Source organism: Portunus trituberculatus, chromosome 17, assembly GCF_017591435.1.
Source record: "Portunus trituberculatus isolate SZX2019 chromosome 17, ASM1759143v1, whole genome shotgun sequence".
Classification (NCBI taxonomy): Eukaryota; Metazoa; Arthropoda; class Malacostraca; order Decapoda; family Portunidae; genus Portunus; species Portunus trituberculatus.
In genome coordinates this window covers 18,257,200-18,269,699 of record NC_059271.1, presented here as the reverse complement: position 1 = coordinate 18,269,699, position 12,500 = coordinate 18,257,200, and the positions used below count along the sequence as shown (strand labels likewise).

Sequence of the window (12,500 nt, the reverse complement as noted above, 5' to 3'; positions counted from 1 at the left end):
AATAAGAGAACAGATAGGTACATCATATTTGTGGCAGAGATCACTTGATATGAATGATAAGTTAAATTCGTATGAAAGAACAATGGCAGTGACTGCATCACGTGAGGCTACAATGAACAATACGATACCACGTAAGAAGATTGTGTGCAAAATCATGTTTTTTCCTTGAGTGTCATCACTCATTTTGAGAAGGTTAGCTAAATTAAAAAGTATATATAAGTGCCACTTTAAGATGAATAAGATGTGTATGAAAATATATACATATGCAAAAATGTATAGTAAATATACCTTAAAATATGTTAATAAACATGTGTATTTAGCAAAGGAATATATCTTATCCTTAATCAGATTTTTCCTACCTTTTGTTTTAGGGTGAACTCCAGGTTGCTGTACATGTCTGAGTCTGCGATAAGAAGAGACTGATAAGCAATGGATTCCAAAACATGAAGAGAATTTTATCAGTACTGTTTAATCAAAGCCACTAACTTTGCAATATAAAAAAAAAAATCACATTAATACTGATATCTGATATAGGACTTGAATTAAGATTTTTTTTTTAAATAACAATAAGTATTCTATCTACATGTAATTCAGTATCCACAGATAAAAGAAAAATGGGCAACTGATTCTGCCGTACAGTATGCTTTTTCAGTGTCTGTAAATACGGCATAAACTCTCTTATTTAGTGAGCATTTTTCTATGGCCACATGCTTCCCCTCCTTCCGTGTCCTCGCCGCACAAGACTTTCTTCTTTCTATCACATCTATTCCATCCACCTATCTAATACATATGTTAACCGATATTCTCGATCATTCATCCTGTTCTCTGATAAACTCAGGAATCTTAAATTTCCTCCTTATGACTTGAATTCTTCCGAGAGAGATGTTTAAGAAACTTATTACCTAATTTCTGGCAACTGCTTTTGACTTTATTTGGAAACTAATATCTCAGCGGAACTTATTTTCTTATAAATTTATTCCACTTGTTTGGTGCCTCTCTTATGTAATATATATATATATATATATATATATATATATATATATATATATATATATATATATATATATATATATATATATATATATATATATATATATTATATACTCACCTCCAGCATCATCATTGTAGCCATGGTGCTCCCAGGCGTTTCTTATTATTTCTGGTTCAGAATAGATCTGACCTTGATCAATGACATGTTCGGTGTCATTTTCAGCAGATGAATTGATACCCTGACTGTTGGATGAAGACCAGCCACTTCTGGTAGGGACAATTGGCCTGCCTGTTAAATAGTGACCGTCTTGTTTGGGTCGTACCAATTGCTGATGGCATACCTGTAAGAGAAGAAGCTATAACTAAAGGATGAAAATAGCATATATACAATAACATGAAAGACGAAAAGATTTTGAGAAAATTATATAATGAATGATTGCCACTATGTCACAGTAAATGATGGAAATACCAAACAATAGACAGCTAATGGATAACTTAGTGAAATAATTAATATTCATTTCTCGAACGGTATAATTTTTTTTTCCAAAGTTCTCAGTCAGTTGCAGTAAAATATGCTAAAGCTCTTTTCTTTTCTTTTTTCTCAGGTGGTGCCAATGCCATATATTGGAAATGGCTGAGAGTCAGAAGATCCATAAAGAAACTGATAAGAAAGAAGAATTGCTAATGTGATATAACAGACCGAGACTGTAAGGTGATATTGCAGGATATATATATATATATATATATATATATATATATATATATATATATATATATATATATATATATATATATATATATATATATATATATATATATATATATATATATAAAGTGTAGTTATAGGCAGGAGTCTTTCTCTTATACATGTTTCATTAAAGGTGATTGCTAATTCAGCATTTATTATTTTCTTTTGAGATATTTTCTTTATATCTTATAACTCTTTTCTCTTTATCAGGTCTTTGTATGACTTCGCAGAAGATAGTCATGTTGGTTATACCGCGATTTCGGGTCTTGTGACCCTTCCTCAGTAGCGTTGTATCTCTTCTGCTGGTGTCAGAGGGAATGCTTTGACCTATAGTTTTTTACTTTTATATAGAAAGATGGTGAAGGATGAAGAATTTGGACAGAATAGGAAAAAAACGTTAGAGAAAACTGAAAGAAAGTAAGAGTTAATGGGCAGACCACAGTTATTTTTCATTATTTTGATTATATTGCAAATACACTCTCGCTCGCACTTATCTTTAAGCACTGTCTCCCTGCCTAAGAAGTTTATATCTCTTTAATGTTACTTTGTTTTGTTTTCTTTATTTTACTTATACTTTATTTTTATTTACCTGATTTACATTTGTTGAGCAGATCCCAGCTAACCATCACTTTTCCCTAACAACAAGACTGCTCACATTTTATTTATTTATTTATTTTATTTATTTATTTTCTAATATTATTACTATTATTACTATTATTATTATTACCACTATCTTTATCATCACTATTACTACTATCATTATTTTTCTGTTTATATGTGTGTGTGTGTGTGTGTGTGTGTGTGTGTAATTCACTGTTTGATCTGCTGCAGTCTCTGCCGAGACAGCCAGACGTTACCCTACGGAACGAGCTCAGAGCTCATTATTTCCGATCTTCGGATAGGCCTGAGACCAGGCACACACCACACACCGGGACAACAAGGTCACAACTCCTCGATTTACATCCCGTACCTATCACTGCTAGGTGAACAAGGGCTACACGTGAAAGGAGACACACCTAAATATCTCCACCCGGCCGGGGAATCGAACCCCGGTCATCTGGCTTGTGAAGCCAGCGCTCTAACCACTGAGCTACCGGGCCGTGTGTGTGTGTGTGTGTGTGTGTGTGTGTTCACCTTCACCTCGGTCGCCTGCTGGTCACCCAGCCAGTCTTCCCAATTACGGAGCAAGCTCAGAGCTCATAGACCGATCTTCGGGTAGGACTGAGACCACAACACACTCCACACACCGGGAAAGCGAGGCCACAATCCTCGAGTTACATCCCGTACCTATTTACTGCTAGGTGAACAGGGGCTACACATTAAGAGGCTTGCCCATTTGGCTCGCCGCGCCGGGATTCGAACCCGGCCCTCTCGATTGTGAGTCGAGCGTGCTAACCACTACACTATGCGGTGTGTGTGTGTGTAATTCACTGTTTGATCTGCTGCAGTCTCTGACGAGACAGCCAGACGTTACCCTACGGAACGAGCTCAGAGCTCATTGTTTCCGATCTTCGGATAGACCTGAGACCAGGCACACACCACACACCGGGACAACAAGGTCACAACTCCTCGATTTACATCCCGTACCTACTCACTGCTAGGTGAACAGGGGCTACACGTGAAAGGAGACACACACAAATATCTCCACCCGGCCGGGGAATCGAACCCCGGTCATCTGGCTTGTGAAACCAGCGCTCTAACCACTGAGCTACCGGGCCGTGTGTGTGTGTGTGTGTGTGTGTGTGTGTGTTTCACTGTTTGATCTGCTGCAGTCTCTGACGAGACAGCCAGACGTTACCATACGGATCGAGCTCAGAGCTCATTATTTCCGATCTTCGGATAGGCCTGAGACCAGGCACACACCACACACCGGGACAACAAGGTCACAACTCCTCGATTTACATCCCGTACCTACTCACTGCTAGGTGAACAGGGGCTACATGTGAAAGGAGACACACCCAAATATCTCCACCCGGCCGGGGAATCGAACCCCGGTCCTCTGGCTTGTGAAGCCAGCGCTCTAACCACTGAGCTACCGGGCATGTGTGTGTGTGCACGCTTGAATGTGTGTTCGCGTTTTTGTGTGAGTGTGCGTGTGCGTGTGTGTGTATCTGTTTGTGTGTTTGTGCTTGAGTGTGTGTGTGTATGTATGTGTATATGTATAGGCAGGACCCAGTTGAATCAACTCTTATGTCGAATGACAAGACAGCGTAGTTTTCCGTTAAGGTCTTTGGTTTCTTGTGTGCTTTTATTTTCTTACTACAATTTTAGGTGTAGTTTTACAGACCAAACCCCATATTCTCTTAGATAAGTATACCTTGATACGGCAAGTGTTATTGTTTTTTATTGATCTTCCATTTATAATTATTCATTCTTATTTCGGTCTGATTTTATTATGTGATCAGGCCTTTATTCTATTATTTTTTTGGTTTTATCTATTTTTATAATTTTATTTATTTATTTATTTATATTTATTTTTTTCATTTGTTTATTTATTTATCTATTTATAATTTTTTTTTGTGTGTATGTAAATGATCGATTGTATGACATTGCGTATGTGTATGTATGTGTGCTTGAGTGTGTGCTTTTATGTGAGTGCTGTCTTACAGTATCTTTAGTGTTTTTAATTATTCCTCTTTGTTTTCAGGTGTAATTTAACAGTATATCTCCTTTTCCTCGTTGGTAAGTATATTTCATTAAGGTAAGTTATAGCTGCATTAATGCTAGTGAAACGGGTATTATTTGTACATAAGTTCTGGTTGTGTTATATAGATTTAGGCTCCTTGGAAAATTTCGGTTGTACTGAAGAATATTTTATCTATTTTGTCTGAGTTCTAATAAAGGTTGATATTCTAGATCTTCCAGTCTTTCCCATATTCTTTTAGCTCGCTCATGTAATCTAATATTTAAAGGTGCGTGTGTTTATGTATTTGAATAGTAGACATGGTGTATGGATACTTTTGATTAGTGGCAAATCTCAGGGCTTTATTTTGGACTTTCTGTGATTTATTTATTTGTGTTTTACTGAGTGCATGGGTGGGTATGGGGGATAGTCTAATATTGGTAGTACAAGAGCTTTTACCAAGTGAATTTTATTTTTTTCTGGCATTTTGTAAAGTCTGTATAACTGTTTTTAGTGCTGCTAGTGCTTTATTTTTCCTGTCCAGGATGTGTTTGCTGGACCCATTCGTTGTTATTATTTGACCTAGACATTTACCCTCGTTCCTAAAGTGTGTGACATCTTTTTCGATGTTGAGAGGGATAGTATCTCTTGCACCAAGATGTAATGGTGTAAATTTGGTTAAATTTTTTTTATTCTCCATAACTTTTCGAAATTATTAACATTCTTGATTTCTCTTTCTGTTTGGATGTTCATCATGTTTTTTTTATTTGCCAGGTTATCCAACAATTTGTGATATGTCATCTGCGTAGCTAATGTTGAGGTTTCTGTTTGATGATTCTATGTCATTTGTATATATTGTGTATAACGTAGGTGAGAGGATGCTGCCCTGAGACACACCACAGGCCGAGTCGAAAGCGGGAGCAATATAATTGTTTATTTTGATTGAGGCAGTACGGTCGTCTAGGAAGTCGCATAGTAATCTTTCTATTGTTGTGGGTAATTCTAATTTTATCATTCTATACTTTAGTCCACAATGCCAAACTTTATCAGATGCCTTCATTACGTCTCTTAATATCACCTGACATTGTCCTGCGTTGGCCTTATTCTGTGCAATTTTTTCTGTGACCATATCTAGGGCATGTGTTGTTCCTTCCCGCCTCTGAAGCCAAATTGATTTTGATTGTACTTATTGTTAACTTCAAGGTAAGTTCTTAGTCTCTTGTTTATTATTCTTTCTAATATTTTCCCAGAACTTCTAGTAGGAAATTGGCCTGTAATTTTCAACTTTGTGATGTGTTTTTCCTTGTTTTGGGATTAGTCTAACTATTGTTTTTTTCCATTTATCAGGAAAGTAGCCAGCAGACATGGTACTATCAAATATGTTAGTTAGTCTTAAGAGTGCCTCGTGTGGTAATTCTTTTAATATTGTTTTGTTGATTCTGCTCTCTCTAGGTGTCGATTTCTTTATGGTTTTGATTGTTTGTTTAACGTCCTCAATTGTGATTTTTCCATCAATAAAACTTGTGCCTAAACATGAGATCTCAGAGTTTTCAAACGGTGTTATTCTCTGTAAATTATTCCGTAGGTAAGTAAAAACTTCTTCATTGATATCCTCTTCTGCTTCATCATCATTAAATATTTGTGCCCAGTGTTCTCGATGGAGTTTTTCTTTACTGATATTACTATAAGTTTTTATATTTTGTTGGTTTAATGCATATTGTGGTTCAGGTGTGCTGTTGCCAGTTATCACTTTTATTTTTTCCCATAATTCCTCAGGATTTCTATATGATTTTGAGACCATTGTAATTAGTTGTTGCCAGCTTCTGTTATTATCTTCTATCAATCTTTAGTCAAAATATTTTGGAGGTGTCTGTAAGTTCTATAGTGATAGATATTCCAGCCGTGTACTGTTGAGTGTTGCTTTAATTAATTAAATCTTACCAATATTTGTTTAGTTTCTTCACTATTTTTAGGTGTAGGTAGTTGACGATAGCTTGTGAGTGGGATGTATTTCTTGATTGCCTTTTCTATAGTGTTATGCCAGTTGAATACTGCGGTATCTATTTCCTCCACATCTTTGTGATTTAGATTGTCATTATTTAGATTACTTGTGATATATTTGAATTTTTCCCAGTCTGCTTGAATTGCATTGAGCCTAGGTGGAGCCGGAATTAATATAGGTGAAGCTGTGATAGTTGTAACAATCGGAATGTGATCACTGGTGGTAAGTGGACCCGGAATAGAGTATATATTGTGATGTGTTCTGTAATTTGTGAGAACGATGTCAGGGGTTGTCTCTCTTCCCTGGGGATAAAATGTTAGAAAATGTGGGCTTATGTGTTGCAGCGTTCTGTTATGAATGAGTGTGTGTATTTGTTTACCTTTGTTATTGGAATGTTGGTAGCCTAAATAAGGATGGTTGGCATTGAGATCAGCAATCATGTAAACTGGTATATGTCTTCTGAATAGCCTGATAAAGTCTGGAATTGTGATATATGTACGGGCAGGGGTTGGTATAAAGTAGCAACAATAATATTACCTGTTGTTGTCTCTATTTCGATTGCTATCAAGTCTGAAATGAAATCGTCCATAGTTTTGTATTTCATGGTTTTCTTAATTGCAATAGCAGTACCATCCGCAAAATTGTTCAGATAATTTTTTTTTTAAATATATTATATCCAGGTACCTTCATGGTATTGTTATCAGGGACATAGTGACTGTTTATCAATATGATGTCTGGATCTAATTCTCTGTATGTGTTAGATAGCGTCATTTTTCTGTTGTATTATCTTTAGTTTATGTATAGACATTCTTGTGATTTTGTATTTGTTATTACCTTGAGTGTTTCCTTGGTCTTCTCTGTTCTTTTTGTGATGTTCTATCTGAGATATTACAAGATCTTATTTTCTGAAAGCACTGTCTTCAATCGTACGCCAGCATGAGTGATCCAATATGATTTCATTTGATCCTATCAAGTTTAATAGTTCACTTTCTTCTGTTGTGTTATCAGAATACGTATATTTGTATTTATTTTCCAAAAGTCCTTTTAATACATGTCTTGGATTGATGTGTTGGCCAACTTGAGGTTTCAGTGGTATACAGGTGCAGTTGAATATCTATACTTGCTAACTTAGATTTGCTCTCTATTTTTCTTTTGTGGTTATTTCTGATTTGTTTTGGTGACTGAATGTTGCTCCCTCTGCATTTTCATCCGCACTTATGACTTTCTTTTTTTTATTTTCATCCTCTTCCAGTGTTAATATTTTTATAAATTTGCTTGAGTCAGGTATGTTAGGAATTTCAATAGTTGGTAGTTTATTAGCTGTTAGTATTGCATCAAGTTCTTTCTCGTAACATCCCGGTTCAGTAATATTCATTATGCGTGCATGCAGCATACATGAATGCATTTTAAAGTGTGTGTCCTTGTCTACGGATGTTGGTGGTGGCCCAGTGATATTTAAGGGGGCAGTTGTTGTGTTTCTTTGCAGCATTTGCGTATGAGGTGGTGTCTTTTTCTTTTTCTCTCTTTTCTTTAATTGCTGCTTTCCTTATTGGGCATTTCATTGAGAGAGTTTTGTGTTCTCCGTCACATCTAATACACTTCTTCATTGTGCTGTTGCACTCCCGCCACGTATGGTCTGTTCCAGCACATTCAGAACATATTTTAAAGTGTTTATTTTGCGGGCATTTATTGGTGTAGTGATCTTCGATAACATAACATCGGAAGCATGTCTGGATTTCATAGAACTTTTCTTGTTGAATTTTATGCTTAGGTATGCTCATGTGGAACAGTCTGAGGCCTTGATCTGATGCCTTAAGTGCCAATGCAGCTTGATCAAATGTGCTTTTAATAGTTTTGGAGTTTGGAAACTTGAATACATTATTAATATTACTGATCCAGGGATTTTGTTGTTTTAATTCTTCTGTTATTTCTTCCTCAGTGTTGTTGTAAATATATGATTATTGATCTTTTTGCTCTTAATTCTGGTGGTAGTTGTGGATAGAGTTCGTGTTCCTCTAGGGATTTGGCTATTTGAATCTGGAAGATCTTGTCCTGGTCTTCGTCAGTTGAGGTGATGACCACGAATCCATCATTGACTGGAATCAGTTTTGTGATAAATATATCATTATTAGATAGAATCTGCAGCAGAATGGAATGTCTTCTTGGATCCTTGGAGTCTTTTGTTTTGATTTTAACTCTCAGCATGTTTTTTGTTGTTCATGTATGTACTTTTACACCAGTAATATTGTAGTGAAAACGTAGACAACGCAAAAGTGTTCAAATGTGTTGAGTGTCAGTTTCTGTGTCATGGAAGCATTGGAGTTAGTTTTGTACATGTAAGTGTATAAACGGTTTCCTAGCGGGTGTACCTCCTATCTCAAAGCCCACCCGCTAGGAAACCGTTGCCCCAAGTGAGGAAGCCCAACCTACACTCGGACCGTGGACAGGATTCGAACCCATGCACTTGGAGACCCCTCGGATCCCAAAGCACACATGGTTCCATTGTACCACTGGCACTCCCCCCACCATCAGACGCAAACACCACAGCATCGCATTCAGCCTGGGAGAACACAAACCAGCGCACGAACAGATGGAGTAGTGGAAGTGAAAGAGGACGACGACCGAAACAACAACAGTCCAACAGAGAGAAAAAAAAACAAGCAGAACCAGAGCCAAAGGAAGAGAAGCCAAGGAACAAGGAGGAGGCGCACCACGATGTGGCGGGAGAAGAAGAAGAAGACGATGAAGATGAAGACGAAGAAGAAAATGAAGAAGAAGACGAAGATGACGAGGAGGAGAGAGAGGAACTGGTCGTCCTGGGAAGCGGAAGTGAAGGGGAGGCACCTTCGCCCCAGCCCATCAACCCAAATCGACCCTCTGACCCCCAGCCTCCCTCCGGCAAGCAGGAAGAAGAATACGGCTGGGTAACCAAGAAAAAGCGGCTGCCAAGGCCTAAAGCCGCACCAGCATCACTCGATCCACCGAAGGTACCGAAGCACAGACGAACAACTAAGCCATCAATTGCCCTCCACGAGTCACCCACCATCACGAGGTTGAGGTAAGAAAACCAGTCGGGGCCTGTCCGTGAAGAGGTGCTGACTGGCTACTACTTCCATGACGGAAATCGCTTCATGGGGTCAATCAAGAGATACTAGGAAGTCGGGTACAGGAACTTCCCGTACCCGAAAGAAAGAAATAAGCCAGTGAAGTGAAGTTAACTGGGAAACAAGGACACAGTGAAGTGCAGAGAACCAAATGCTTTTCGTAGATTAGTGAAGTTAGCGACACTGTGTTTGACTCGTGCCTGGATGGGTGACTGCTTGGACCAGTGAAGTTAAGCAACACTGTGTCCGATTCAAACCTGGGCGGGTGACCATCTTTTCTTAATCATTTTGTTTATTTATGTACAATCTATTTATCTATGTATTTATTTAATCATTTACTCTATTTACACTAACTTATTTTATTTCATTTAGCTTGTAACAAAAAACAGCAGGCTGGACCGGACCACCCAGCAACTTTGCCCTTTTTCTGCATTTCTGTATTTCTGTTTTTTGTATATTGTACTGTACCACCCTTTGTTTTGTATCTCCCCCCTCTTTTCTCAATAAACTTTGTAAACTTTGTAAACTTTGGTCAAAGCATGCCCTCTGACACCAGCAGAAGAGAAACAACGCTACTGAGGAAGGGTCACAAGACCCGAAATCGCCAACATGACTAGCTTCGGCGAAGTCATACAAAAACTTGATAAAGAGAAAAGATAGTTATAAGATATAAAGAAAATATATTAAACAAAATAATAAATGCTGAATTAGCAATCACCTTTAATGAAATATATATATATATATATATATATATATATATATATATATATATATATATATATATATATATATATATATATATATATATATATATATATCAAGGTAATTTATAAACACAAGAGTAAGTTTGCAGGACGTACATGGATGAGCATCAGTATTCATTATATGATAAAACAATGATGTATCCATAAGCAAATTATGAAGGCATAAAAATTTATAACAAAGTATCAAACATGATAGTCTGTGCAATCTTGGAAAGAGACTAGCAAAAATTTTAGATTCTTCAGGATGGAAGAAAGGGAAGAGGCTCACAGAAAGAGAAGCATGCGGCTAATGGAGATTTTGTTTTTTTTTCAGAACAGGTAAATAAAAGAAAAAGAGGATAAGAATATACACTCTCAAAATAGTATCACTACAATAAAACCAGGTGAATCTAATGCTGAACAATCCAGTAGTGTCAGAAGGGTTAGCAAGCGTCTTCAATAAAGGTCCCGCTTGTGTTTCATGAAGCATTAATGTGGCAGCTCAAATCATATTGTTTCATTTATGAATGCCAATCTTCTTATCAAAATGGAAATGCAGATGTATCCAATGCATGCTAACATGCCATCATGACTAGCCTGTTATCAATAGATCTTTCATTTGTGTCGGTTTATTTTGTGCTGAATGTGTAACAATACTTTCTTTAATATGTGTACATTAATGAAAATAAAGTATAAGATGAGATTTTCAGTTTTCTAAGGGGGGATCGCTGGTGTTGGGATGCAACCAAAGGATAGTGATCAATTTCATCAATCAATCAAGGGGGGCATACGGCGGGGGGGGGGGCGTCGCTTCGCCTACCCTATGGCGCCACTCCAAGCGGTCACGCCTCGCAAGTCTTCATGCAGGCTCCCTTCCCCTGCCAAGTGACTCCAAGCAAGACGCATCGACTTGCCGCAGCCACGAATTCTGTAGACATCCTCTTGACCTCCTCCATGCTGGGTTACCCCTTTCGGATACAACCCGATATGAAGGTTCGGCTTCCGGGTAGCGTGCCACATGCCCATATAGTTGCAGTTGGTGTTGACGGACTATGCCGGTAATCAGCCTCGAATCAGTCTCACGGAGCAATTACTGATTTGATACAAAGTCATACCAGTGGTATCCCATGATCCTACTAAGGAATCTAGTACCAAACACATCAATTCGTCTCTTCAGATCGGTGTTTATAGTCATGTCTCACAACCATAAAGTAAGACAAGAATCACCAGCGACTTGAAGATTTGAATCTTCGTCCGTCTGCACAGGTACCAACAACGCCAAATACTAGTGTTGAGCGAGTCCATAATGCCGTGGGACAGGCCAATCCGCCGTACAACTTCCTGGCTCGACCAACTGTCGTTACACACTACACTACCAAGGTATGTGAAATTTTCAGAGATCACAATGTCCGCTCCACACGCATAGACGGACTGTACTGTTTCATCGAGTAAGCCTCCAAACACCTGAATCTTGGTCTTGGTCCAGGAAACCTGGAGTCCCAAGAGCTTCGCCTCCTTGTGCAGTGCCTCTACAGCCATTACCAGATGCTCACAAAGACTTTGGTCAACAACTCTGCCATGCAAGTGTTGAAAAGTGATGGAGCAAGCACGCATTCCTCCCTCACTCCCGTATTCACAGGAGAAAAGCTGCACACGCTCCCTCCACACTTCACAGCACTCACAGTCCCGGAGTAGAGGCCAATTAACAGACCAATAATCCTTGAAGGAATCCTGCAGAGACAAAGATCTCAGAGTATCTCTCAATGCACTGAATCAAACGATCTCAAAAATCTCAAGATGAGTACACACACACACACACACACACACACACACACACACACACACACACACACACACACACAAAAGAAAAAATAATAAATAAATAAAATAAATAAAATAAAATAAATATACGTACATTGCCAGCAGTACATGGTTTTCGTTTGGCATTGTAGGACATCATCATTAGCTCTTCGTGAGAATTGTAGGTTGTATCTTTGCATGTATTGATATTCTCTGTTCTTGGAGCATACTGGGCTGATGGTTGTGGAAATGCATGTGACTGTACTGGTGGTGGTAATGTATTTGGCTTAGGATGAAAGCTTGTTTTTCTCATTTTCTCTTTCAACGCTTCCTTCTTTAAGTCGACCATCCTCCTGATAGTTTCAGCCTGATGGTAAGAAAAGATGTGGTGAGCAGAGGGATACTCATTTACACTTGCTTGATGTCAAAATTACTTATGCATGAATCTAAAGATAGCTATCTGGAACAATACATATTCTTCAGGAAACAG

General features: G+C 38.1%; 1 protein-coding gene across 6 annotated transcripts in view; it reads right to left on the bottom strand.

Annotated features, from left to right (window-relative positions):
- Nucleotides 1–12,500, bottom strand: part of LOC123505045 (docking protein 4-like) — a 20,379-nt gene that overhangs the window by 1,134 nt on the left and 6,745 nt on the right. For all 6 annotated transcript variants that reach the window (XM_045256068.1, XM_045256066.1, XM_045256065.1 and 3 more), the window contains 3 exons: nucleotides 12,126–12,377; nucleotides 1,109–1,331; nucleotides 360–403 (listed from right to left, as the gene is read on the bottom strand). In XM_045256068.1, the coding sequence (XP_045112003.1) occupies nucleotides 360–403; nucleotides 1,109–1,331; nucleotides 12,126–12,377 (519 nt within the window). The remainder of the gene's footprint in view (nucleotides 1–359; nucleotides 404–1,108; nucleotides 1,332–12,125; nucleotides 12,378–12,500) is intronic.